The sequence below is a fragment of the Rattus norvegicus genome, chromosome 6 (assembly GCF_036323735.1).
Source record: "Rattus norvegicus strain BN/NHsdMcwi chromosome 6, GRCr8, whole genome shotgun sequence".
In the NCBI taxonomy this organism is placed as follows: Eukaryota; Metazoa; Chordata; class Mammalia; order Rodentia; family Muridae; genus Rattus; species Rattus norvegicus.
Window position 1 is genome coordinate 30423578 of NC_086024.1, and position 27404 is coordinate 30450981.

The window sequence follows — 27404 nt, forward strand, 5'->3', positions numbered from 1 at the left end:
TCTTCCAGCTACATGCATGGGTGCCTGCATATCTGCACACTCACAGGGGCGCGCGCGCACACACACACACACACACACATACACACACACACACACACACACACACACACGGGGGGGGGGGGGGGGGTGAGCGACCTGACCATGTCTTTATCAAACTCACAGCTTTCCCAAGAATGAAGGCTCACTGCTCTCTCACTACCGATTCCACACTCAGCTCACCTGTAAGAATGAAGTCATTTCTATCCAATGTTTAGAGAAATCTGGGGAAAAGAATCAAGTTAATAAAGTGCCAAAATACAAGAACTCAGATGACAAGCAGCTACTGTCATGTCTGCCAGCATGCCAGTTCCTGGTTCCAGTCCCAGTGAAGCCTTGCTCTCCCCTGCCCTTGAAAACCATAAAATTCACTTGATTCTTTATAAAGACAAATAAATAAATCCTTTGGTTTATTTTGGTTCCAATGGATTTCTTATAACCAAACAGTCCCTGATTAACATAAATTGTTGGTATGAAACAAAAAATTTCAAACAAAAGATAATTTCAAATTTGAAACTGATTCGCTAGCCACAGACTTGCTCAATATAACCTATAATATTTCAGTAATGATGTCTCTTCCTAGTGGCATAAACAATATGATTCAAAGAGCCTTCAGAATTAAGATCTGTCACTTGCTCATCAAACCCCATCATTACTAGATCCAGAGAAAGAATATCCTTGGTTCATTCCACAAACACTTACTAAGCTTCTCTAAATGTCAGGCACAGACTAGAGACTGGAAATAGTGCGTGAGCAGAGCACGCTCCCTGCTCTGTCTGAACAGAGTGGGTACACACATTCTCATTGTCTTCCTCTCTATCTTCTTTTCTGTCTCCCCCACCCAACCCTCCCTGAAATAATCAGATAATTACTTTAGAATTAAATGCTATGCAAACTGACTGTCGTGTCTGTTTACTAACCATGTCTATAACAAATCCCTAGCCCACCATGAACTTTACTACAGCTCAGAAACTCCTGCCACTGCAGTGGGAGGTTAGGACTCCAATATGCACTTCATTCAGTTCCTCCTGATCCCTGAAGAAGCACATTTCTATTCCAGTTCAAGGATGATTTGTGTCTTCTACAGCTGTCAAATTCAAGGGTTTCTCTTTAATTAATATCTCATCCTTGGACAACTTTCAATAATTTCTTACACAAATTGGCAACTCTTTCAGTAGCCAGCAGGTGTTTCTTCACGTTAAGGAACTGCAGAAACAGTAACATCATTCCCAGTATACTGTAACATCCTGGCATCCTTCTCAGGAATCTGCTCACCACTGCACCGACAGAAGCACATCCTCTCCTTTGCCTTCCACTCTATCAGCCGCTGCCCGAAGTTCCCTTTGTTTACAGGTGAAACAGATTTTTCTGTAAGGGCTGCTTTCTAATATGCAAATTAAGTTGCATCCTATTTTCATTATTCTGACTCCAGAGGGCAGAATAAAATAAATAAATGTGAAATAGGTTCAGGCTCCCAATCTGCACAGTACAGTGCATGCCTTCCTGTTTTTCTGAACTGTTAGGGGCAGTGCTCCAATTAATAATTCCTTGTATAATAAATAACTCGTGAAGACCGAGTGTCTGCTGGTAACAAGGCAGATACGGGGACAGAATACCACATTCCCTCTAATCCTGTAGCTGGCACAGATCTGAACATTGCAACTCAAGAACTCATGCACCCATCATGCCCGCCATCCACTGCTTCCATGGGTATTAATCGAGCATCTACCTCTACGCTGCTAGGAGCTGAAGGTACAACTTAATAAACAAAGCAGGCCTGTTCACTGAGGATAACTTATAAAATGAATTACTGTAAACTCCAAATACTCTGGCTTAGCCTTGGCTAAGGCCAACGAGCCTCAGGCTAGGAAGGCTGCTCACTGATAAAGAGACTGGCTATTCTAAAGTGAAGGGTTTGGGACACCAACCCAGCCACCAAACCTTCTACCTACAGTTTGTCCTATCTGGAGTATTTTGGGATTGAAGCCTAAGAGAATTGTCATTGACGAGACCAAAGAGACTTCATCCAGCAACTAATGGAAACAGAATCCCACAGACAAGACTTACAGGGAGCTCCAGGAGTCCTGCAGAGAAGCCTAAAGGACTGGAAGAAACAGGGATCATAGATACTATGAGAACTCGGCCCACAGAACCAAGTAACCAGGGCCAAGTGATCAAGCCTGTAGGGGTCTGGCTTGATGCTATGGCTGAATAGCTTGGTGTTCTTGTGGGAATCCTAACAGTGGGAGAGGATGCTGTCCGACTCCTCCACCTACTTGTGGGACCCTCCCTCCCCCCATACCCCTACTGTGCCTCCTGATCCAGCCTTGATGTGACGGTTCATGCCTGGTCTTACTCTACCTGGTTGGTGTCCCTAAGAGGCAAGCTCTTTTCTGAGGGAGGCTGAGTGGATCTAGGGGAGAGGGGGAAGGTGGAGGGAGAGACTGGGGAAGGGGAGAGAAAGAAGAAAAACTCTGGCCGGATGTAATATGTAAGAGAAGAATGAGAGAGGGAGAGAGGGAGAGAGGGAGAAAGGGAGGGAGGGAGGGAGGGAGGGAGGGAGGGAGGGAGAGAGAGAGAGAGAGAGAGAGAGAGAGAGAGAAAGAGAAAGAGAGAGAGAGAGAATTTAGCTGCTCTTCCAGAAGGCCCATGTTTGATTCTCAGTACCATCTGTAGCTCCAGTGCTGTGGGATCCAGTGCCCACTTCTGGCCACGGTTAAGTACCAAGCATGCAAGCAGCCCATAGACATACATGCAAAAAAAACTCTCATACATGTAAATTATTGTTTTAAAACAACACAGAAAGCTTCTGTGTTTGCTATCATAACTACTTTCCAAAGACTTGTAGAACCATAGAAACTCACAGACATTTATATTTATTTGAGCAAACTAAACTTATTAAAGAGTTTGTTGATTAGAATAGTATTTGATCATCTAGTGACAATCATTATATAGGCTGTAGAAGGTAAAATTTAATGACAAATCCTGTAATAAGAAACTTCTGGCAATACATTTCTTAGCTATAATAAATATAGCTACAAAATGCGTTCAAGTAGGAACACATGCTATCTTCATCCTTACAAAAGATGTTAAACAAACAAAAAGGATGACTTAAAAGTTCTAAAAGAAGCTAAGTTGGGTGGCTCACACCTGCAATTCTAGCACTCAGTAGGCTGGGGTAGGAGGACCACTGAAGGCCTGAGACCAACCTGCACGACACAGTGAGCTCCAGCACAGTGTGGGCTATAGGATAAGAACTTGTCTCGAAAAGAAACAAAAGAGAAATTATGAGAAAGACTAAAGAAGAAGTAAGGGAGAGGGAAGACAGAAAAGAGAGAGAAAGATGGGCCTGCAAAATCTTATTTTTTTAATTAATTAATTTATTTTTACTGGATATTTTATGTATTTACATTTTTTTTTTCCTTTTCTTTTTTTTTTCGGAGCTGGGGACCGAACCTAGGGCCTTGTGCTCGCCAGGCAAGCGCTCTACTGCTGAGCTAAATCCCCAGCCCCGTATTTACATTTCAAATATTAACGCCTTTCCCCCTCTCCCATAACCCCTTCCCTCCCCCTGCTTCCATGAGGATGCTCCCACTCCCACCCCAACATTCCCCTACGCTGGGGAAACGAGCCTTCACAGGACCGAGGGCTTCTCCTCCCACTGATGCCAGACAATGTCATCCTCTGCGACATATGTGGCTGAAGCCATGGGTCCCTCCATGTGTAGTCTTTGGTTGGTAGTCTAGTCCCTGGGAGCTCTGGGGGGTCTGGTTGGTTGTTCTTCCTATGGGGTTGCAAACCCTATCTTACTCCAAGAAGGAAAATTCGATTCTAAACTTCGATTTCTAAAGAAATCCATGGCTACAATCGTGGGAAATCTGGACATAGTCAAGCTACTTCCATGGCTTTCAGGAGATCGAAAGGAAGTAACTGCAGTAAGCATTGATGTAGAACTGCAGTAAGCATTGATGTAGAACTGCAGTAAGCATTGATGTAGAACTGCAGTAAGCATTGATGTTGAACTGCAGTAAGCATTGATGTTGAACTGCAGTAAGCATTGATGTTGAACTGCAGTAAGCATTGATGTTGAACTGCAGTAAGCATTGATGTTGAACTGCAGTAAGCATTGATGTAGAACTGCAGTAAGCATTGATGTTGAACTGCAGTAAGCATTGATGTAGAACTGCAGTAAGCATTGATGTTGAACTGCAGTAAGCATTGATGTAGAACTGCAGTAAGCATTGATGTTGAACTGCAGTAAGCATTGATGTTGAACTGCAGTAAGCATTGATGTTGAACTGCAGTAAGCATTGATGTTGAACTGCAGTAAGCATTGATGTTGAACTGCAGTAAGCATTGATGTAGAACTGCAGTAAGCATTGATGTTGAACTGCAGTAAGCATTGATGTTGAACTGCAGTAAGCATTGATGTTGAACTGCAGTAAGCATTGATGTAGAACTGCAGTAAGCATTGATGTTGAACTGCAGTAAGCATTGATGTTGAACTGCAGTAAGCATTGATGTTGAACTGCAGTAAGCATTGATGTTGAACTGCAGTAAGCATTGATGTTGAACTGCAGTAAGCATTGATGTTGAACTGCAGTAAGCATTGATGTTGAACTGCAGTAAGCATTGATGTTGAACTGCAGTAAGCATTGATGTTGAACTGCAGTAAGCATTGATGTTGAACTGCAGTAAGCATTGATGTTGAACTGCAGTAAGCATTGATGTTGAACTGCAGTAAGCATTGATGTTGAACTGCAGTAAGCATTGATGTTGAACTGCAGTAAGCATTGATGTTGAACTGCAGTAAGCATTGATGTAGAACTGCAGTAAGCATTGATGTTGAACTGCAGTAAGCATTGATGTAGAACTGCAGTAAGCATTGATGTAGAACTGCAGTAAGCATTGATGTTGAACTGCAGTAAGCATTGATGTTGAACTGCAGTAAGCATTGATGTTGAACTGCAGTAAGCATTGATGTTGAACTGCAGTAAGCATTGATGTTGAACTGCAGTAAGCATTGATGTAGATGCAAGATCTAATTGTCCCACACGAATACCACAGTCAGCTGAGCATGCCTCAGACCTCCTAGAAGGGTTTCTGAGACGGGTTGGCAAGAAAGCTTACTGGGTGAAGGTGCTTGCCGCTGAGCTTGACCTCCTAAGTTCAGTCCTCAAGACCCTTATGATAGAAGGAAACGACAACTCTTGTTGCACTCTAAGAAAGCACGTGCGCATACGTGAGCACACACACACACACACACACACACACACACACACACAGAGGGGGGGTAATTCTAAGTTTTTAAAATATTATGAACAGAATTAATTTGGAAATAATTTTCAGTTAAGTTTCCAAGAAGGGAAGCTTAATGGCCATGGCCTAAATATCACACAAAGCAAAACAGGCTTGTCCTTGGAAATGCTGACAAAAACAAATGTGTGTTTGCAGGTGGGGACACGGCACTTGGTGACAAGCACAAACCCATTTTTACCTGAGCTTTAACTGCATGTGCAAAGGACATACTGGTTCTGAGTTTCTAAATTAAGACTTGCCCACCGGAATTTATATAGTTGATTTCATTTATTTTGATAAGTCTATTGATTTTCAACAGGTCTTTAAAAAAATAAATTTCCAGAGCTAGAGAGAGTGCTCAAAAAATAAATAAAATAAAAACAAGAACAAAAGTTTCCATCCCTAAATGTATAGAGGTGTTTGTATAGCAAAAGGCTACCCAACAGGGTGCAAATCTGAGAATAAGAACAGGTTTTTAAGGCAACAGGTAAATGGCACTTAAACCCCACACCTTTCTAAAAGTCTGGAAGGAACTTACTCATGATACCATCTTCTCGAGTAAATCTCCTAGCTCTGTACCTACTGCCAACCCCTGGATCTAACACTAAACCTAAGAACATCGCCAACATCTTTCAGAAGGTTCTCTACAGAAAGTCCAGAATTTCAGAAAGGAGGAGCTTGGAAAATGTCTCACTCAATAAACTGACTGCCACTCAAGCATGAGGATTGAGTTTGAACCACCAGGATGCACATTAAAAAGCCAGGTACAACAGTGCACATCTCTAATCTCACAGCTGGGCAGAGGGGACAGATCATAGACTCAGCAGCAGATAGCATAGGCGAACCTGTGAGAGACCTTCTCTCAAAAACCCACCAGCCTGACATAAGTAAGAAGAAAAAGAAAGAAAGAATGACCTAAGCAGTTAAAATAAAGATGCTAAGTAGGGTGGTGCACACCTTTAATCCCAGAAGTGGAAAGGCAGAGTTGGATCTCTGTGAATTCAAGCCTGGCCTGGTCCACAGAGTGGGTTCCAGGACAGCCAGGGCTACACAGAGAAGCCTGTCTCAAAAAAAAAAAAAAAGACATCTATTAGTCACCTTTCATTACAGAGCATAGAGTAGGCTAAATAAGTCTTTAGTGCTTAGTATATGATATCAAACAATAGTTTGATAGAATACGCCTAATATACAATGAATAACAGGTTTCATGTGAAAATTTTATAGTGATGAGAAAATACAGGATATCAGCAAATAAAACATAGTATAACATAAATTAGCACACCAAAAAAAAACCGGAGGCTAATTCTTCCTTCTAACCACCCCTCTACTATGAAAGTTAAAAGAAGTCTGTAAAAATATAAAAGAGGAAGAACGGAGATGAAGGTTAAGAAATAGCAATCTACACAGGGGAAACCTCAGCAAATGTCTAGAAGACAAAATGCAGCCAGGAACTGGTGCTTGGCAGGGCAGGGTGCTCTGTGTCTCTCACAGGAATATGAGGAGGACACAGCTGAACACAGAGAAGCCATTGGTCATCCTACCACTTACCCGGTAAGCAGAGGAGAGGAGGAGACATAAGGCTATGAGCAGGGAGATTAATTAAACGTTCTTCAGGAAAGAGTGCACACACCTCCCTGCCCGGCAATGGCCAAGTGTACTCCAGGGGGAAATACAGGAAGTTCACTTTTGAAAAAGGATAAGATCTATTTTGATGACCGCTGAACTTCAGAATAGGACAGTCGGGGCTGGGGATTTAGCTCAGTGGTAGAGCCCTTGCCTAGGAAGCGCAAGGCCCTGGGTTCGGTCCCCAGCTCCGAAAAAAAAAGAACCACAAAAAAAAAAAAAAAAAAGAATAGGACAGTCAAGAGTCCCCCACACTAAGAGCATGCTCAACTACCTGGGAGCTCTACACAGTATCTTATTACTATCTTATGTGCATGATGGCTTTTATTTGAGGGAAGCTTATAGATCAGCAATTCTCTACCTGTTGGTCTCGACCTTTTGAAAGACAAACAATCCTTTCATAGGGTTTACTTAAGGCCATCAGAAAACATAGACATTTATATTATGATTCATAACGTAGCAAAGTTACGGTTATAAAGTAGCAAGAAGGGCTGGAGAGATGGCTCAGTGGTTAAGAGCACTGCCTGCTCCTCTAGAGGTCCTGAGTTCAAATCCCAGCAACCACATGGTGGCTCACAACCATCTGTAATGGGATCCGATGTCCCTTTCTGATGTGTCTGAAGTCAGTGACAGTGTATGCACATACATGAAATAAATAAAGTAGCAAGAAAATGATTTTATGGCTGGGGGTCACCACAACATGAGGAGCTGTATTAAAGGGTCACAGCTTTATAGAATAACCGGAAGAGAAATTATGCTATAAAATATGATGTTCCATGTGAATATTAAAATAATGGTTAAAAAAGAAAACATTTTTAAAATTTTACAATTATTATATTTATCTATCTCTGTGATGGTGCGTATACGTGGCATGCATTTGTAGGTCAGAGGACAGCCCGTGAGAATCAGTTGTTGAACTGGTTAGATGGGATTTTGTTTAATCTTATTGTTCTAAAGATTTCTATTTTCAATTGAACTACACATGTATATGTACATGTGTGTGCAGGTGCCTTCACAGTCCAGAGGAAAGCATCTAATCTCATGGAACTGAACTCACAGGCAGCTGTGTGCTGCCTGACATGGGTTCTAGGAATCAAACTCAGGGTTCTCTAAAAGAACAGAACAGTCTGTGTTCTTAACTGCTGAGCCATCTCGTCAACCCCTTGGCTGGTTTAATTCCACTCTAGAGTCATCTGAGAGGAGCCCAGGCTGAGGAATTGCCTAGAACAGACTGCCCTAAGTGCACATCTGTAGGGGACTGTTTTGACTATTAACTGATCCAGGAGGGATATGGTCAGAGTGCTTTATCACAGCACTGGAAAGGAAACTAGAACAGTTCTCTCCTTCTACCAGGTAGATGCCAGGGATTGAACTCAGGTCGTTAGGCTTGTCAGCAAACACATTTAACTGCTGAACCTTTAATTTTTGTTATTTGAAAGACTAACAGATACTGCAGTCATAAAGTAAGAACAAGACATCTGAAGAGGAACAGAGAGGAAGAAAGAGATCTTAAGTAAGATACCTAATCATAATGGAGGTAATAAAGAAATGTGGGGCAGAGATATAGGAAAGGCAGAAGCAGAAGAGAGAGGAACAAAATCTGGGCAGGTTATTTGAGCCTGGATTCCAATAACCTAAGCAAGTGGCCTGTTTCCTAAGAAATCGTCCAGTGTAGTGCGTAGAATTGTTACTATTTAGGCCCACAAAACGAAGTAAAATATAATGATAATTAATGCAGAAGCAGGCCTATCGAGCCACTGTGTAATTTATGAACAATGCCCTGGAGACTATTATAGACAACAAATTATTAATCTTGAGAATGCAAAGGGGAAAACAGAAGATGTGGGAAAGCGGTGCAGGAAAAAGCAAGAGAAGAAAGAAGCAGAGGCTGCGCTTACCCCATGAAGTGTGAAGCCAAAAGACATTATCTGTGGGTCATGGGACTCCAGAGAGATGAGACGTCCATCACCACTGCACAGAGATCGTCAGAGCTGATAACACAGCTGAGTCATGCACTTATCAAGAACCCTAGGGGACTGTTCATTGAATTGTATGATCAGTGTTTAAAGGGACCCTGGAGGGGAGTATGGAGGGGGTGCCATGGATTTGCTTTTTGGAAAAGTTTGTCTCTAACCTTTGTAAGGCCCTGAAATTTGATCCCCACAAGAAAAAAAGAACAAAGGTTTTAGCTACAAGGTAAAGAACTCGAGAACCAATAGCAGCGATGTGCTTTTATTAAAGAGGAAGAGAGAGGTAAGGGGACAGTGAAAATAGGCTGATGCCTCTAGCAGGTCAGGAAGTCAAAAGATAACATCTACAACTAGCCAGTCAGGAAACAGGCAGAGTAGTACTGAGAGAAATGGGAATCCTCAGAAGAACTAAACTGAAACCATTTCTTAAAACTGTAATGGTTTCCTCAGAAAACAGGAGTAAGAGGGGGAAACACAGGACAGGAGACCAATGCTTCCTTCTGTGTGTAACTTCAGCACTATCTCCATTTCATCCATGAGTGATTTACTTGGATCATTTCTTTTTAAATTTAGTTAATAATTGGAAAAGATAACAATCTAAGCCTGCCACTATTTGTACTTTTGTCGTTTCCTGAGAATGGTCTAATAATTCACGGTAACAGTGACCTTGGCCTGAATGTCTCATTTAACATTACACTTGGTAAATTAACACAAAGCCATTCTAGAGAATGCCAAGATGTGGCACCTCCCAGTCAATGACAGTAGAACACACAGTTGATAGTCCAAAAAGCAGTTTATCCACCCATTGCACCCATCATACCATATGTGAGTGTGTGCATGTGTGAGTGTGTGCAAGTACACAAGAACACACACAAGCACACAAACAAGCACACACACAAGTAGGTGTGGAGGCCAGAGGAAACTTTAGGTATCATTCCTGAGGCACCATCCACTCTGTTTTCTCAGACTGGGTTCCTTGTTGGCCTGAACCTTGCCAAGTAAGCTAACCGGGATCACATGAGTCCCAGGATCTGCTTGTCTCTGATCCCCACACTGGGATTACAGGCATCTGCCCCCGCCAAGCTTTTCTCTGTGTAGGTTCTGGGGATCAAACCCAGGTCCTTTTACCTTGAAAGCCCTTTATGGTCTGTGCCATCTCCCTCACCCATCCACCTGATCTTTAATAACCACATTTTTTATCCTTTTTTACAAATAGATTTTTAACACCCTGTTCACAAGAATAGGTTTAAGAAAGAAAATGCCAGGTGCAGTTACTGACACTAACAAAGCAAAGCTATTATCACTTTCACAGTAGGTAAGAGCTCAGTGCTGCGCTGGCGACAGAGAAGGGCTAACATGGCCCAGACAGACGCTGCAGATGCTGGCCTGCATCCCAGGTGTGCACCCTGCACACCATTCAGGCGGTATTGGAAGCCAAGGTGCAGAAGCTCAGGCCACTCTTCACATATACTCAATCTACCTGATAACATATGGCCCTAATTTTGGAAAGATAGACAACATTTAAACCTGATTTAAAAAAGAAAAGAATTTAGAATGTCTGACTTCTGATATCTGAGTCAATAGAAGGAGTTTCCTCAGAGACAGGGTGTCCCAAGCTTGCTTCCATAACCCGATCTGTTTTCGTGGATTACATTATCACTGTGGCCCTCACAGGCCATTTGCATTTCTAACTCTTGCTATAAAGTATGTTGACACATGTATGCAGTGCCCAGAATCCTAGAGAAAGGACCATGACAATGGGTTTTGACAGCAGTGGAGACATCAGCCATTCCTACCTAAAAACAACTATTACTAAATAGGTATTTTAAGTGTTACATCTTTTTTCTTGTGTGTGTGTGTGTGTGTGTGTGTGTGTGTGTGTATTAATTTTATTGGGTGCAGGGCACAACGCACATGTGGAAATTGGTCCAGGAATAGAACTCACTTTGTCGGGATTGATGGCAGGTCTTTACTCACTCACTGAACCATCTTGCAGGCACAAAGCAGTAAGCCACTTTATTGGGGTATTATCTTAGAGCTCCCTTCAAGAAAAAAGACATACATACGCACTATTGTGTTTCTATACAGGCCTATTCCTCTACAACTTAATTCAGCTGGGTACCTCACTTTGAATAGAAAGAACCAGGGCGGGATGGCAGATAGCAAAATAGTAACTATTAGTAAGCAGGATCAGAGCTCACTCTGAACAGTCAGCAGTAAAATGTAAAGCACAACTTGCAATAATTGGTGACCACCATCTACTCACACTTTAATGTCTCTCCAGCGTACGGGATGTGCAGTTTGAAGCGGTCACAGTTGGGTCCAGGAGTCAAGGATGTACAGCTTCAGCATTCCAGGGGAAGGAAAAATAAGATTTTTTAAAGAACAAAATTGAAAGGCCCACAGATTTATGACACTTAATAAAGTAAATAAAAAGTAATTTTTAATACATAAAAGAATTAAGGAAGAAAATGAAAGCCTTGACTGCTCATGGAGTCCAAGACAATGAATGAGCCTTGATCTGAGATAAATTATGTATCTTGCAAGAGAACTTCTATGCCTTCTAACAACGAACCCCAAGTGCTTCAAGTATCTCTTGCATAGAAGCGTATCTTGACTTTTAAAACCATGTATATCATCCAAAACAGGTCTCTAATCCTTGGTGCCAAGAACTATAAATGCAGGGAAATTTTATGGTCATATTTTAAACATAGATTCTTAACTTTCACTCTGTTCATACAAAAAAGAGCCCACTTTTGGCCTTTCTCTAGTGGCAGATGGTTTCTTTCTTTCTCCTAAGGTACGATGCTCTCTAGATCTGGCATGCCATAGCATTCATCTGCAGGGAAGCACAAAGCATGGTACTTGATTTCAGATAAAATGCAAATGCACAAGGCGGGGATGAGTCAGCCAGCCAGGTCTCAGCATTTGAAGGGTTTAGAAATCTACGGCTTCATGAGGCTTGACAATGGCCTCTGCTTCTCATATGATTGATATGAGGTCCTGAGGTCCTGAGGGACCTTACAAGTCAGAGCTTCAACTGCACAGACATAGCCCTGACCTCTTAGCTGAATCACAGTCATAGGAAGTCAGCGAAGAAACTCCAGGCGGGGGCCACGTTGGTGCCACCATGCCCACCTTTCTCATTTTATCTCCCATGTTCTCTGCTCTATACTGTAGAGGCAGCAAGTAACTTTTAAAGACACAGACTTGTTCGACACTAGGACTCTTCTGATTAAAATCCTCCTTTGTGCCTAGTGAAAACCAACTCAGCTGCCACCAGCTACAGTGGTGGACCTGAACAGTCTGGCTGGCTTCCCGATCATCATCGTTTCCTGAGGCGCTCGCTCTGTCACTGTGACCCATCAGCGCCGCCCACATTTCTCAGTGCTCAGGCAACTCTTGCTTTTGTGCCTTCCTAACCTGCCTGGACTGCCCTTCCCAGGACTCTGCTTGGCCCTTCCATGTTATTCCACTTTGATCTCATCCCCTCCAGAGGCCTCCCCTGATTCCCCACTATGAAGCAGCACCCTGAGTTTGGTTTTGCTTTTGGAGGGTTGGTTGGTTGGTTGGTTGGTTGGTTGGTTGGTTGGTTGGTTGGTTTGTTTGTTTTTAATTCTCCATATCACTTAGGATGCTTGGTCTTCATGCATTTGTCTCTTGCTTACTGCTTCCTCCCTCACTGGAGATTGAAGTACTAACACATATAGATTTTGGCTCTCTCTCTGCCAAGCACTCTTACTGCCCAGAACAATGCTCAGTAAATCTTTTCTTAAGTAAAATAAACAAAGTAGACACTGGACTAAACCCAGCTATGGCAAAAGAAAGAGTGATTTGGATGAAGACCTGTGCTGTAAGAATGCATCTTTTACCCATTTTAAATCATCTTCAAAACCTGGAAATGTGCTGTTTTGAAGTTTAACGTGGGAAAACCAAGATAGAGAGACCAATTCTACAAACCTGAAGGTAAGAATATCAACTGGGAATTCTTTTTTACATAAAATTATATTGTTCTGTTATGTGTGCAGTCATGCACAGGCACTCAGCCATGCCTTTACAACACACGTGTAAAGGTCAGAGAACAAATGTGAGTCAATTCACTCCTTCTGCCACCAGGGACTGAACTCCTGAAAGCTTGGCACCAAGCACCACTACCCACTGAACCATCCCACCAGCCCTCAGGTGGGAATTCTTGAGAACATCAAAAGAAGTTTGTTCTGCTAACACTTTATTGTGGAAACATCTGCAGCTACCAATTCACTTAAAGATGTTAGCACCAGCTTCACATACCCTCTCCCTTACAGTCTCTCACACAACCTCTAAAATTGTTATGTATCTGCTTTCAAACTGTGGCTCATTTTCTCAATCCAATTGTAAGATCTTGGTGCTGACATTTTAAAAAGAGAAAAAGAGCATGCCAAGCACAGTACCAGGCACACAGCACAGAGGAAATCTTACTGTGCACAATTAATCGCAACTTAAAACTTGTCACTGAAGCATGCTGGCCTCAGGGATATTCAGAGAGGGCACTGGGATTACAGAAAGACACTGTGTACAACAGGTGGGCATTCTAATCTGCGTGTACACAGATAAGAATCTGCTGAATGAGCCAGCCTTTAATCTGAGTATTTAGGAGGCAGAGACAGGTGGATTTCTGCGAGTTTGAAGCCAGATTAATTGACACAGGCAAGACAACTGCAGATGGGGGGGATCTTGGCTGACTGGATGCACCATCCTGTCAAGGAGAGGGAGGGAAAGGGAGTTGAGAGCTAGGTATAGTACTGTGTGTCTGAGGGCTGACAAGATAGCTGAAAGGGTAAAGGCACTTGTCACAAAGCCTGATTGAACATAGAAAAGGAGAAATCCAACTCCTGAAGGTTGTCATGTAACCTCCACACCCAGTGTGGCATGCTTGCACCCACACATGTAATACAGACGTATGCACCTGCACACGTACACACATATATTACAGACGTGTGCTCCCACACACTTACACACATGTAATACGGACGTGTGCTCCTGCACACTTACACAGATATAATACAGACATGTGCACCCGAACACTTACACACAAGGAATACAGACGTGTGCACCCCCACACTTACACACATGGAATACAGACATGTGCATCCACACACACACATGGAATACAGACGTGTGCACCCCCACACTTACTCACATGGAATACAGACGTGTGCACCCCCACACTTACACACATGGAATACAGACGTGTGCACCCCCACACTTACACAAATGTAACTTTTCAGTTAGAAAATATCTACGTATGACAATAATACAACAAAGTCCACTGCTCCATATACTAACTAAATAATAATAAAAAGTTCTATAATGTGCATTAATGACGATCACATATAAATATGTATAAGAATTGTCTGTACACACATAAACCAATGACATAGAAGAAAATAACATCCTTTGATACTTGATTCTTGGGATCTACAGTGCTAATACTTTTGATTCACTGTGCAGATTATTCATGATAATCCAAAAAATGGTAAAAAAGTAATTTTCTATTTATTTCCTCTTTAAACTATCTACTCCTAGTTATTAAGATATGATTCAAAACACTAAGTTTTCTATATAAACAGAGAAAACGGTCAATTTTACTGTATTTTATAAGACTTTAGTCAGTCAAAGAATAATGTAGATTACAAACATCTCACGGTCTTTAGAACATCAACATTGTTAAGACAACACAAAATACAAGAAACCACGTTTTCAGGCTCAAGGCTAAACCTACTTAATTCAATATGGTCTGAAAAAAGTCGTGAGTTTGCCATTTCTGTTTTTAAGCCACCTAAAAAGAACAAAGTAGATGAATTCAGGGTTCCTTCCCTGAGAGTGCGTCAGCTTCCTTTACCCTGACTATTAATTCACCATTTGGCATGTTCCCTACATAGCTTCCTGTTTTCGTGATAATGACGTTTGTGCTTCACCAACAACACTTAACATCCGCTAAGGCGGAAGCCTTCAGCGTTGGCAACCTCGAATAACAGGTGACGGTGAGATAGCATAGGATCCAAGACCAGTAAGTGCCTGGTAAATAACTCGAGTCACGTGATGCAATGAGTAACCATGACTGATATTCACCACATATTCATCTTCTAGAATGAAGGGGCTTTTCTGCATTAAATCAAGCATCAACAACTTTACTCAAACTCAACTGGTTTCCAAATGGTCAAGGCATCCAGACTGACAGACATCTTACCGCCTACCTAAATAATCTGCAAATGCAAAGGCATTCTAACTACTGGACTCAGGCCTTCGATGCAATTCCTGCCCATACAGCCAACTAAATCAAACCAAGCAAGGTGAAGCATTACTCCCCTTCAAAGGAAATACATGAATCATAACAAAAGAAAGCAGCAAGATCATTCTATAGCAAAGTTTTTACACTATTCTCCAGAGAAATGGGGCTACTCAGTTGATAACATGATTTTCTTGATAGAACACATGTATCTCTCTGTATCACTAAAATCTAAAAACTATTTTTAGAATCTATTAGAAAATGATGTATTAATTCCTAGAAAAGAATTCCAAATAACAATTACCAAAATAGGTGACACATCCAAGTTTTTCTTAAACATCACAAAAGTAAAATATTCAAGAAAACATATTGCCAGTTTGTGTGGCGTCAACTGTTATTCCCAACGCCCGAGTAGTATCTCCACTCATAAACGATAAATTCAATTCTACCTTAGAATGTGGAGAATAAGCGTTGGTCAGTATTCCTCTGACAAATTTAACTGAAATTGCAGTGTGATTCTAGTAGGAATGTTAGGCTCAAGTACTACTCTTAATCTATAACAAGGGAGTGCATGATGGTACATGCCTTTAATCCCAGCACTCAGAGGCAGAGGCAGAGGCAGGTGGATCTCTGTCTCTGTAAGTTCAAGACCAGTCTTATCTACACGTTGAGTTCCAAGACAGTCAGGACTGACTCAAAAACAAAAGCAAGCAAACAAACATACAACATAACAAGGAAGAGTATGGAGGCTGCTTTTATTGGTTTTATGTCTGCTTGATCTGGAGTCTACAGAGAAAAAGGAGCCTCAGTCCAGGAAAATACCTCCATAAGATCCAGCTGCAGGCATTTTCTCCATTAGTGATTGATGGGGAAAACCCAGTACATTGTGCCATCCCTGGGCTGGTGGTCCTGGGTTCTATAAGAAAGCAGGCTGAGCAAACCATGGTGAACAAGTCAGAAAGCAGCATCCCTCCATGGTCTCTGCATCAGCTCCTGCCTCCAGGTTCCTGTCCCGCTTGAGTTCCTGTTCTGACTTCCTTTGGTGATAGAGCAGCAATGTGGAAGTGTAAGCTGAATAAACCCTTTCCTCCCCAACTTGCTTTTTGGTCATAGTGTTTTTTCAAAGCAATAGAAACTCAAACTAAGATAAAGGGAAAGTCCTTTGATTCCTCCAGACAGAAGCCTAAGCTCACTGACTGCAAACCCTCTTCTAAGTGAGGGAATTCACTGCTAGCACAGTAAAGGAAACAGTGAGTCACTTCAGGAAGTACACAATAAGTGATAAAATAGACACCTGTGATTTTCAAAATTCTCTCTAAACTACAAATAAAAAGGAATAACGTTAATTTCATAAAGAGGCCCCTACAAAAAGAAAACAAAGCTACAGTAACCTCAAACTTAACAGCAAAATACTCCCTCCTCGGACATGGAGTCACGGATATCTGCTCTCAACACTAATGAAAGTCCATTGTGCTAGGGGGATGGGGAAATATGGGGGAAAGAGAGTCCAAAGGCTGGAAAGGAGAGGTTAAAGTTTGTTACTCGGAGATAATATTTGCACGTAAAATGGTTTTTAGATTGTCAGCTGCACTCTTGAAGTTAACATAAGAGCTGACAAAGTTGAGTGGCAAAAACATAGGGAAAATCAACTATTTATTTACACCATCAATAATCAAGGCATCAAACTTCTACAAAGATCCCACCAAAAGTTGTAGCACATAGGCTAAATTACCTGCCTAGTGTGTGCAGAAGCTTGGGTTCAATCCCCAACACAGCACGAAATTAAATAAATATCAAGTGATCAAGTATAGATATAATTATCACAACAGGTGTGTGAGATCTTTATGCAGAAACCTATTACTGTATTAAAAGGAAAATAAAACACAGAGAGGAATCCTGTTTATGTTTAAAAAAAAAACTCAATGAGAAAGCATGTCAGGAGCATTCTTTAAATAGCCCCAAATGGAACAATTTAAATGCAGTTCCAAACACAACAGAAAAAGTATATTGGCTAAGGATAGATAAATAAATTACAATATAATGAAAAATGAAAACATTATATAGCTATGAAAAATATTACTTTCCCTGAATTAAAGAATGTATGATTCTATTATGTATAATTCAAAGTCATAAAAAGTAATATCTGTGTCTTGAGTGACAAAAGAAATGTATGTATGATGAAAACCAAAATGTTGTAACTACAGGGAAAGGAAAAAAGAGGAGTGGGAAGAAACATACAGAAGACTTCTAGGATGCTGACATTGTGTGTGTGTGTGTGTGTGTGTGTGTGTGTGTGTGTGTATGATATGAACATATGTGTGTGTATGGTGTATGTATGGGGGGTAAGGGTGGGTGAAGGTAGAGTGTGTCTGTGTCTGTGTTTATGTGGTGAGTGTGTGTTTATGTGGTGAGTGTGTGTTTATGTAGTGTGTGTGTATGTGAGTGGTATGTGTGTATGGTGTGGGTGTGATGTATATGTATGTATGGTGTACGTAGGGGGGTAAGTGTGGGGGGGGTGTGGGTGTGTGGTGTGTGTGTGTGTGTGTGTGTGTGTGTGTGTGTGTGTGTGTGTGTGGTATGCATGAGAATACAGAGGCCAGAGGAGAGCATCCACTGTCCTGCTCTATCACTGTCCACCTTATTTCTTTGAGACAGGGTCTCTTGTTGAACTTGAAACTAAGTTGTGGCATAAACTCCAGCCATCTATCTTTCTCTGTCCAACCAAGCACTCATAACGCTGGAGTTACAGGCACATGGGAAGTGATGCCCAACTTTTTCCTGGGTGCTGGAATCCAAACTCAGGTCCTCATGCTTTCAAACAAGCCCTCTTACCCACTGAGCTATCTCCCATCCCCCAACATTTTATTTTCTGACTTAGATGTTCAAGGTGGCCATGTTTCAGTATCTACTGAATGTAAATCCATTTCACAGATCTGCCCAACCCCCCTTGTGCTGGATTTTCTATGGTCACTGGAGCACAGGAACCTCACACACACACACACACACACACACACACACACACACACACACACACACAAGTTCATATTTTCATTTTTGATGATAGTAAATCATTTTCAAACAACCTGTTCTTGTGTGTTTCATTCCTTTGAAATAGAATTCTTTTTAACTCATATGGAACTAGAAAGTTTTCAAGAAGTTTGTGAAGCATTTGTTGAACATTCTGTGACAAGCAGGTATAGAAAATGCGCATGTCAGTCAACCCACAGAATGAGAATCTTCTGTGGGATGACAAGCATCGCACAATGCCAGGCGGTCTACAGCGGTGCTTTCCCTTATAATGGACACAATGTAACAATGTAGCTCGCAACAAAACCTTTTATATGGCTACTGAATAGAGCTGGAAACTAGTCCAAGGGTACAACTTAAATTGCCAATCTGGCATATTTTACATTAGTATCCCCATAATGTTTTAGATTCATTGCCAAGTATGTCTGGTGAAAATACCATAGTATAAGTAATATAAATTATAAGTATTGTTTATTTTATTTTCCATTTTAATCCAGATTTTGTGTGATTTATAATCTATACATATATCTTATAATTAAATAAAACACATGTATTAAGAGTCATAACCAGGTTGTTTGGACTATGCTATAGTCTGAATGCCTATATATTTCCAAAAGTCATATAATAAAATCTAATCCTCCAAGGTGTTGATTAAGAGACAAAGGCTAACTAAGTCACTGTGGGTGGAACTAGTGCCCTTTATGAAAGAGGCAGGATGAAGCCTGCTTGTCCCTTTGCCCTGTGCCATGAGAAGATGGCAGAGGGCACCATCTACGCAGAATGGGGATTCAAGAAATACTAACTCCAGCAGCACTCTGACCTTAAACTTCCCAGCCTTCAGAACTCTGAGAAAGAAACTTCAGTGGTTAATAAATTTCCCACTATAAAGTCTGTGTCATAGCCCTTGGAATAAACAAAAAGAGTTTGGAGATCACCATCCTCAGAGTTAGAGAAAGGTGTCTCTTTTCAAGGGTCTTGCACAATAATCAGACGGAAAAACATCACACCAGCAAAGTCAAGACGCAATTTAAATAACAAGTCAAGACAACAATAGATACAAAACACAAAGCAATTAACATGATTAATTGCCAAATTAGTGGTTAAAGAATATAAGCACATTTAGATCTAAGAGACCAGAGAGAGACACTGTTTTCAGCTGCTGTAATCAAGGAAGGCTCTGAGAAAATGGCCTCTCAGACTGAGTCGGATCTGGTCAAGAAGAGAATGTAGAACACCTCCCTGCAACTGTCCTGAAGCAGGAACAGAACCCAGGAGGCAGTTCACTGATGGCTGACGGACACTCTGTCCGAAGTGACCCTCTGGGCGCACAGACGAAGACTGTAGAAGTACTTTCCCAGAACAAGCTGGAGGGAGACGCACACCCTCACTCAAAGAGTACCTTAAACAAGCCACACGAATGTCACCGAGCAACTGCTCTACTCTCGCATATAAATAGTCTAAAGGCTAAGGATAGACATGTGCTTTGTCTACATTTAATATATAGTGCAACTGTGCAAAAAGTATTTAGTCAACCGTTTAGTAAAAATACTCATAACCATTTTAGATCATTTTCATCCCCTCACCCAAACCTCCATCACCCTAACTTTAACTCTGGAGTTTCTCTTTTGCATCATATGCACAGCACACTCTTTCTCTGAATCCCTGTCTTCATGGGCAAACATTTCTCTATGGAGAATATGTACCGTGGCATGCTATGGGAGGGAGCTCACTTTTGAGGGGACAAAAGTCCATAGCTTTGATCTGCTTCTGGTATTGTCTCAAACCACAGGCTTTGTTTATGTTCAGTATCTCCTCGGCGTTCGAACTAACCAGTTGCTCCATATATGCCTTCATTGATTTTATTCCTATTTGGGGAAATGCTTTTTGAGACAGGATCTGATTTGGTAGCCTAGGATGGCCCAAATCTGGGACTCTCCTTCCTCAGTTTAAGTGCACAATCAACCTTTATGATATTCTTATAAAAAGGAAATCTGAATGAATACGGTTCAAGACAGTTCAATACAGTGTTTCTGGAAGACTGAAATGAAAATACTCTCTCTATACAAAAGTCACACACATCCTTGTAAACCCAGCACTTGGGAAGTAGAAGCCAGAGGATCAAGAGTTCAAGGTGAGGGGCTGGAGAAATGGCTCAGTGGTTAAGAGCACTGGTTGCTCGTGCAGAGGACCAGGCTTTAATTCCCAGCACCCACATGGTGGCTCACACCTGCCTGTAACTCCAAGGGATCTGACACCCTCTTCTGGCCTCCTTGAGCATCAGGCACATGTGTGGTGCACAGACAATCAATTTAAGCAAAACACCCAGACATATAAAATAAAATAAATGCAAATTTTAAAAAGAGTTCAAAGGTCATCTCTACCACATAGCAAGTTTTGAGGCCAAGCTGGGCTACAGTAAGACAGGATCTGCACACTAACAAACAAAACAACAAGAACCATATTCCTCAGCATAATCCAAATACACAAAAAAATGATGTTCTCCTGTGTTTTCACTTCTCCAAATAACTGAAATTCTGAGAACTCTTCATACCTATCCACCATGCTTGCTTAAACTTAATTGCATTATCCAGTTTTGTCTCTATTCTAATAGCTGCATTATCTAGTTCTGTCTCTATTCTAGGACAAAATTCTAAAACAGACAACTTCTGGACTGTCAGAATGGCAAAATCTTTCTAACACAGTGCTGCTCAAATTGGAGTGCACAGAGCAGTTCTGGTGTATAAACTGTTACTAATCCACAGAAACCATGTAAGAATGTTAAAGCTTCAAGGCAATGTGTAAAAACAATGTAAAGTCTGATGACTTCAATAAAGAAAAGGAGTTAAGAAGAGCCTGGTAGGTAGTCCATGGCTTTTCATTTGGTTTTCCTCATGATTCATCTTTATGATATACTACAAAAGGATCAGTAAGAAACTGGATGTTTGTCAACCCTGCTCTGTCATCAAAGACCCTTCTGAGAAACATCCACTGATGTTCTTTACGTGCTGAAGGCTGCGGGTAGAAGACCTGCTTGTCTTTGATGTCCCCCATCTCTAGTCATCTGGTTTTCTCACAAGAGCCACACACACAATCCCTTTATTTCCCAGTCTTCTTTGGGCTCTGTTAAGCTGGCAGCAACATGAGTGCAGTCCACCACCTAAGACTCATCACTGCACTCCCTGACTGACAGACCCCAAACATGGCTTCCCTCTCAGCACACAGCACTTCACTCACTGGTGACCCTATGAAGAGTCATGCAGCCTTACAGTTGTGCGCTGGCATCTTTCATGAGAGATAAAGTCATGAAAAGTCCTAAAGCTAGTATGGGACGATTCAAACTCAGTGCCTCTACATCTATTGTAAATCTATTAGTCCTTTGAGAGTTCTGTACAATGTGTTCTGATCTTATCCACCTCCTCCCTAACTGCTCCAGATCTGCCTACCCTTCCCTCCCCACACAACTCTGTCCTTTTATTTGTTGTTCTTACACCTCCCCCCAAGTCCAATTTGTGCTGTCCCCAATTCTTGAATGTGTGGCCATCCACTGGATCTTGGTTAGCTTACCAGGGACTATACTTTTCAAAAAAAAAAAAAAAAAACCTGACCTCTAGCATCTGCTACTAGCTCCTCAGCTAGGGACAGGACCTCCAGCCCACCACTGCGTGCTAGGATATGGCCTGGCCTGAAAGCTGCCCCAAGATTAAAAATAATAACCACCATTAAGTAATAGCCTGTGACACCTGGAGCTCATGCTCAAAAACCTATTATCCCTTCAGTTCTGATAATCCATCTAGGTTTACAATTTTACTTGAACTACACGACTTTCCTGATTTACAAATTTCTTTAGTTTAATATGCAAGTATGTACAAATATATATATATATATATGAAACATAATTTTAAAAACTTGCCAATGATAAGTTCAAAAGGTACTTTTATCTCAGAAAAAATATACTAAGGAAAATAAAATATGTGGTGCTATGTTCTGACGTCACAGTACTGTTAAACCATTACCACCAAACCAGGCACCATAATGTTGTGTCGTAAGAAATAATTCTGCAATGCTAATAATAGCTACGTCATACTTTTAGTTAATACTTGCAATATCGTTCATGCTTTCAACTATTTACAAACTTGTCTGATGAAAAATAGTAACTGAGGTCAAAATGTGCACAATGGCATGCATAAGCTCATTGGATTTCTGTCTGCTTTAGTTCCAACAGTGAAATCCAACTCCTTCCCCAACACTGCTTAATATTTAGACATCTACAAAGTTTTGTTAAATTACCCATTGCTCAGACTTAGCCCAAATGCAGTACATTGTTGCCCTAAAATAATTTTTTCTTAGCCAGCTACTTTTCTCTGGGGCATTTCTTTTTTACACTTACTTTACTTTAGGGGCACATGGTCAGAGGACCACTTGAGGGAGTCAGTTCTCTCCTCCCATCGAGTGGGTCCAGGGACTCAGACTCGGGTCCTCAGGCTTGGTGTCCAGGACCCCACTAAGCCATCTCCCCAGCCCACTCTGAACTCATTCTAATACTGAATTAGCCTCCATATTTAAGTCTTAATCACCTAAAAAAACTTCTCTTTGTATTTTAACCCGTAACTAGGTTTCCCTTAAGGGTTCCTACCGACACAGGCCTCCTAACAGAATAGCTGAAACCATCCCATAGTGCATCACGTTAGTCATTTCTTGGCCAATCTTTTCTTGGAAAAAAAAAAAGGACATGGCATTTGGTAGAGAAGGCCTGGGCTCCAGGCCAGGCCTCCACCGCTTATCAGCTAAGTAACCTTCAAAGGATTTCATAGCCTCTTGGAGACGTATGTCCTCCTGTGTTTAATGTTTTAAAGAGGAGAATTAAGATTCTACACAGATTTACTGGGAGCAGAAAATGAGCCTGAGGAAAAGAGATTCATGTTACTCGTAGCACTGAATTCTCTTCACGGAACAAACCACACTCACTAACAACAGGGAGCTCTGAAGCCACTGCCGGCCTTGGCCAGCATCCGCTACCAATTCACAGTAAAATGGATGTTCTCGCCAAGGGTGTTCCTCATGTCTCCCCATTTCTTTAACATGAAGTGTGTGTTCCTGCATGGATTCCCAGTGTCCAATGCCAAAGATGCTTTCCTTTGAGCTTCAGTCCTCCCCGGGTCTATTTCTTCTACCCAGAAATCTGCCCACCTTCCTTTTTTTTTTTTTTTTTTTTTTTTTACAGTTTCTTTTTTTTTTTATTAACTTGAGTATTTCTTATATACATTTCGAGTGTTATTCCCTTTCCCGGTTTCCGGTCAAACATCCCCCTCCCCCCTCCCCTTCCTTATGGGTGTTCCCCTCCCCATCCTCCCCCCATTGCCGCCCTCCCCCAACAATCTAGTTCACTGGGGGTTCAGTCTTAGCAGGACCCAGGGCTTCCCCTTCCACTGGTGCTCTTACTAGGATATTAATTGCTACCTATGAGGTCAGAGTCCAGGGTCAGTCCATGTATAGTCTTTAGGTAGTGGCTTAGTCCTGGAAGATCTGGTTGGTTGATATTGTTGTACATATGGGGTCTCGAGCCCCTTCAAGCTCTTCCAGTTCTTTCTCTGATTCCTTCAACGGGGGTCCTATTCTCAGTTCAGTGGTTTGCTGCTGGCATTCGCCTCTGTATTTGCTGTATTCTTCTGCCCACCTTCCTGATACTAAAACAAACTTCCTCTTCCACTGCCTTTTCATTCCCAGAGCAGAATGTGATTCCTCTGCTTGCTTTAAACATATTCACTTTTGCTCTACAAATTATATAAATGTTTTCACTGTAAAAAATTATATCATAAAAATGAAACTCCAATTACCCCTCAGTGTTCGTAGTCTCTTCCTGTCCTGACTTAACCACTGTACAGAACTTGATATGTGTCTTTCTCAATAAGCTTTCTCTGTGCACTCAAACATACATGCGTAAACATGTATCCTTACACACATGTAAGAGAGGACTTCTCTACAAAGGCACAATTATTCTATAGCTCTTATTCTGTAGAGTGGCTCCGCCTTCTTGGCATTCAGATACAATCAACCGTGTTTGAGTTTGGGTCTTTGGAAACCCAGGCAGTACATACAAGCCGCAGGTTTAAACTCACTGCAGTCAGACACGGTTTCCAAGAGCGTCAGCGACTACTTACTGAATAACTACTGTGCCAGGTATAGGGTGTGCGGTGGGGAACAAAACAGGCATTGTCCTCAGGGAGCTAAAAGTCTTCAATAAAAACAACACTAACGGCAGGTGCGGTGGCTCGCACCTGTAATCCTAGCTCTCAATTGTGTGAGTCTGGAACCAACCTGGGCTACATGATGGAACTCTCTCAACATCCCCACAAGAAGGCAATCAGGCAGGAAGGCAGGAGAAGAAATGAAAGAAGTAAATATGGCTCTTCCTGAGGATACGATCCAAGGCATACACATCCCAGTGGATGCCTGAAACCCTGAACAGCATTTTTTTATTGTTATCTGAAGCTTTACTATAGTATGTTTTAGTTCTTTGGGAATTTCCTACAATGTTCTTTTGCTCATATTCGCTCCCTACTCTTCCCCTAACCCCTCAACCCCTCGACCCTACTCCCAACTTGCTGTCATCTTCATTTAAATCCACTGAATATAATCTGTGCTGCCCACACAGTCATAGGTACAGAGCCACCCACTAAAGCACGGTTGGCCCACCAAGGGATACACCCTGAAAGGAAACTATCTCACTCCCAGAAGCCACCAGCTGCCAGTAGTTCCTTAGTTGGGAATGAAAGGCTCAAGAGCTGCTTCCTCTCCGCGCTAGAATGTGCGCCGGCTTAGGGTCTTGCCGATCTCATACAAGTAACCACAGCTGTTAAGTTCCTAAGCACAGAGGTCCTCCCGTGTCTGGACAATACTGTTTTGCTCTGGTCCTCCCTGACTTCTGGCTCTAATCATCTTTCTCTGCTGCTCCCTAAGCCTTGCAGGGGGAGGGAAACATAGATACTCCATTTGTGGCTGAGTCCTCCACTAACACTTTGAGTTCCTACGTTAACCACACCCACTGCAAAGAAGCTTCTCTGCTGGGGCCTGAGAGCTGCACTCTCTATCTATAGAGATAGAGATGGGAATTCAGAGAGCAGTAAATGCCATGTCCACTTAACAGAATAGTAGTAATAGGTTCACCCCTGGGGAAGGTGAGCTCCCCAAACACAGGTCCTTGGCAAGATTTACAGTACCAGGCAGACACTTCCTACGTGAAGAGGGCCTTAAACCCATCAGAAAGTGCAGCCTCATAATATCCATGCCACTATTGTGCCCTCAGACATACATTGTCACTCCAGGCATTACTGTACCTCAGTGTTCAAGGCTGAGTAAGACTGCAGCCTACATAGACCCTTCTAGTGCCATGAAAGCTAAGCCAGAAGGGAGAAAGCTTGGTGGTCAGTACCAACTTGATGTCTCTATGTGCAGTAACCAAAGTGTGTAATACCTTCAGCAATAACCCAAAAAGTCTATGGGTTCTGGTTTTTCCTACAGAAGTTCAGTCTACAAAATAGACATTGAAAGAAACTAACCATGACCAAGAACGAGATGGAACAACTGTAACTATGCACAATCATAAAAGCCATGTGAACAAGGCTGCTTCCTATTTAGAGTCTCAAGAAATACTAGTATTTTTGGATCGTGGGTGGCTGTAAATAACTGAAACTACAGAAAGTGAAACTTCAGATAAGGAAATCCTACTATGTAAAGATTACAGTATAGCCATCAAAGCCTCCTATTACAAAGACAGCATTGTTCACAGCAGCTTACACCATTGTCCTCACTGCTAGACCTAGCGCAGCTTGAGTTAACCAATAACTCGGCATGAGCTACACCCTACCTCCATAACCCTAACAATATAGTTACTAACTCTCCATTAACAGGCTTCCACTCTGGAGGAAGCAGGTGCATTACTGGTGGAGGGTTTTCCTCTGTTGGAAGGGAATGCCAGTACTATGAAAGGCCCAATTTCAATAGTTTTCTCTAGGGGTGTGTGCTGGGGGGGGGGGGGGGGGTTGGGTGTGTACTCGAGCACGAGTGCGAGTTCAAGTAGGTTTATGCATGTGCATGTGCAGGTTCATATGCACATGTGCACACATGAAGGCCAGAGGTCAGTGTCACAGGCCTTCCTCTATGGCTCTCCACCTTGTTTGAGACAGGGTCTCTTACACAACATGAAGCTCATCAATTTGGCTAGGCTGACTTGCCAATAAGTTCCAAAGATCTGCCTATCTCTGCTCCCCAAATGCCTGCCTGCCTGCTCTGGGTTACAGATGTGGGCTCCCATGCCAGGGTTTTCTGTGGGTGCTAGGGAATCCACACTTACATCCATGCTTTGCATGAAAAGCACTTTACCAAGTGAACCATTTCCCAGCCCCTTTCTTAACTTTTCAAGATTTTTGGTTTTTGTTTTTGCCGGAGCTGAGGACCGAACCCAGGGCCTTGCGCTTGCTAGGCAAGTGTTCTACCACTGAGCTAAATACCTAACCCCTAAAAATAGGGGAGTCAAGATTTTTGTTTTTTATTTTTCCCTTTCTTAACTTTTAAAGAAAAGAATGAAAAGACTACAGGTGAAGGAGGCTAGAGAAGTGATTTCAACTTCTCAAAGGTCAACCTAACAAAGTGAAGAATGTATACTAAGTACCTTGGATTTCAACAAGGTAAGAATTTTGTGCATCAAATGACATTATCAATATCAATATCATAAAAGAGTGTCCCAAGCTATCTTTTGCCTATATAGAAAATTATATGGTGAGTTGACAAAATTAAGCATAGAACTGCCATACAATCCAGCAAGTCCTAGAAAACAAACTCAGAGGGCTGGACATCTTTACCAACAGCAGCGTTATCACGACAGTCAAAAGATGCGTGTAATAGACATCACTGAAAAAAGTACACAACGTGATACACACACGTGAGGTTGCAGGAACACACACATGCACACACACACACACACACACACACACAGAGGAATATTACTCAGCATTAAAAGGAAAGAAAGTTCTGACACATACTACAATATGGATTAACCTTGAATATACCATGTGAAGTGAAATAAGCTATTCACAAAAAGATAACTACTCCCTGACTCCACTTACTTACTACCTGAACTAGTTAAACTTATAGAGACAAAGTAAATGGCATTTGTCACTGGTTGA

General features: G+C 41.9%; 1 protein-coding gene across 8 annotated transcripts in view; it reads right to left on the reverse strand.

Annotated features, from left to right (window-relative positions):
• Babam2 (BRISC and BRCA1 A complex member 2) overlaps positions 1–27404 on the reverse strand; it is a 378444-nt gene that overhangs the window by 334513 nt on the left and 16527 nt on the right. For 6 of the 8 annotated variants that reach the window (XR_010052102.1, XM_063262050.1, XM_039112461.2 and 3 more), the window contains one exon: positions 11194–11270. The exons of 1 other annotated variant lie outside the window; for it this stretch is intronic. Coding sequence is in view for 5 of the 7 variants with exons in the window: in XM_063262050.1 (XP_063118120.1) it covers positions 11194–11270 (77 nt within the window). In the remaining 2 variants the exon portion in view is untranslated. One more of the 8 variants, XR_010052101.1, reaches the window with a different exon arrangement.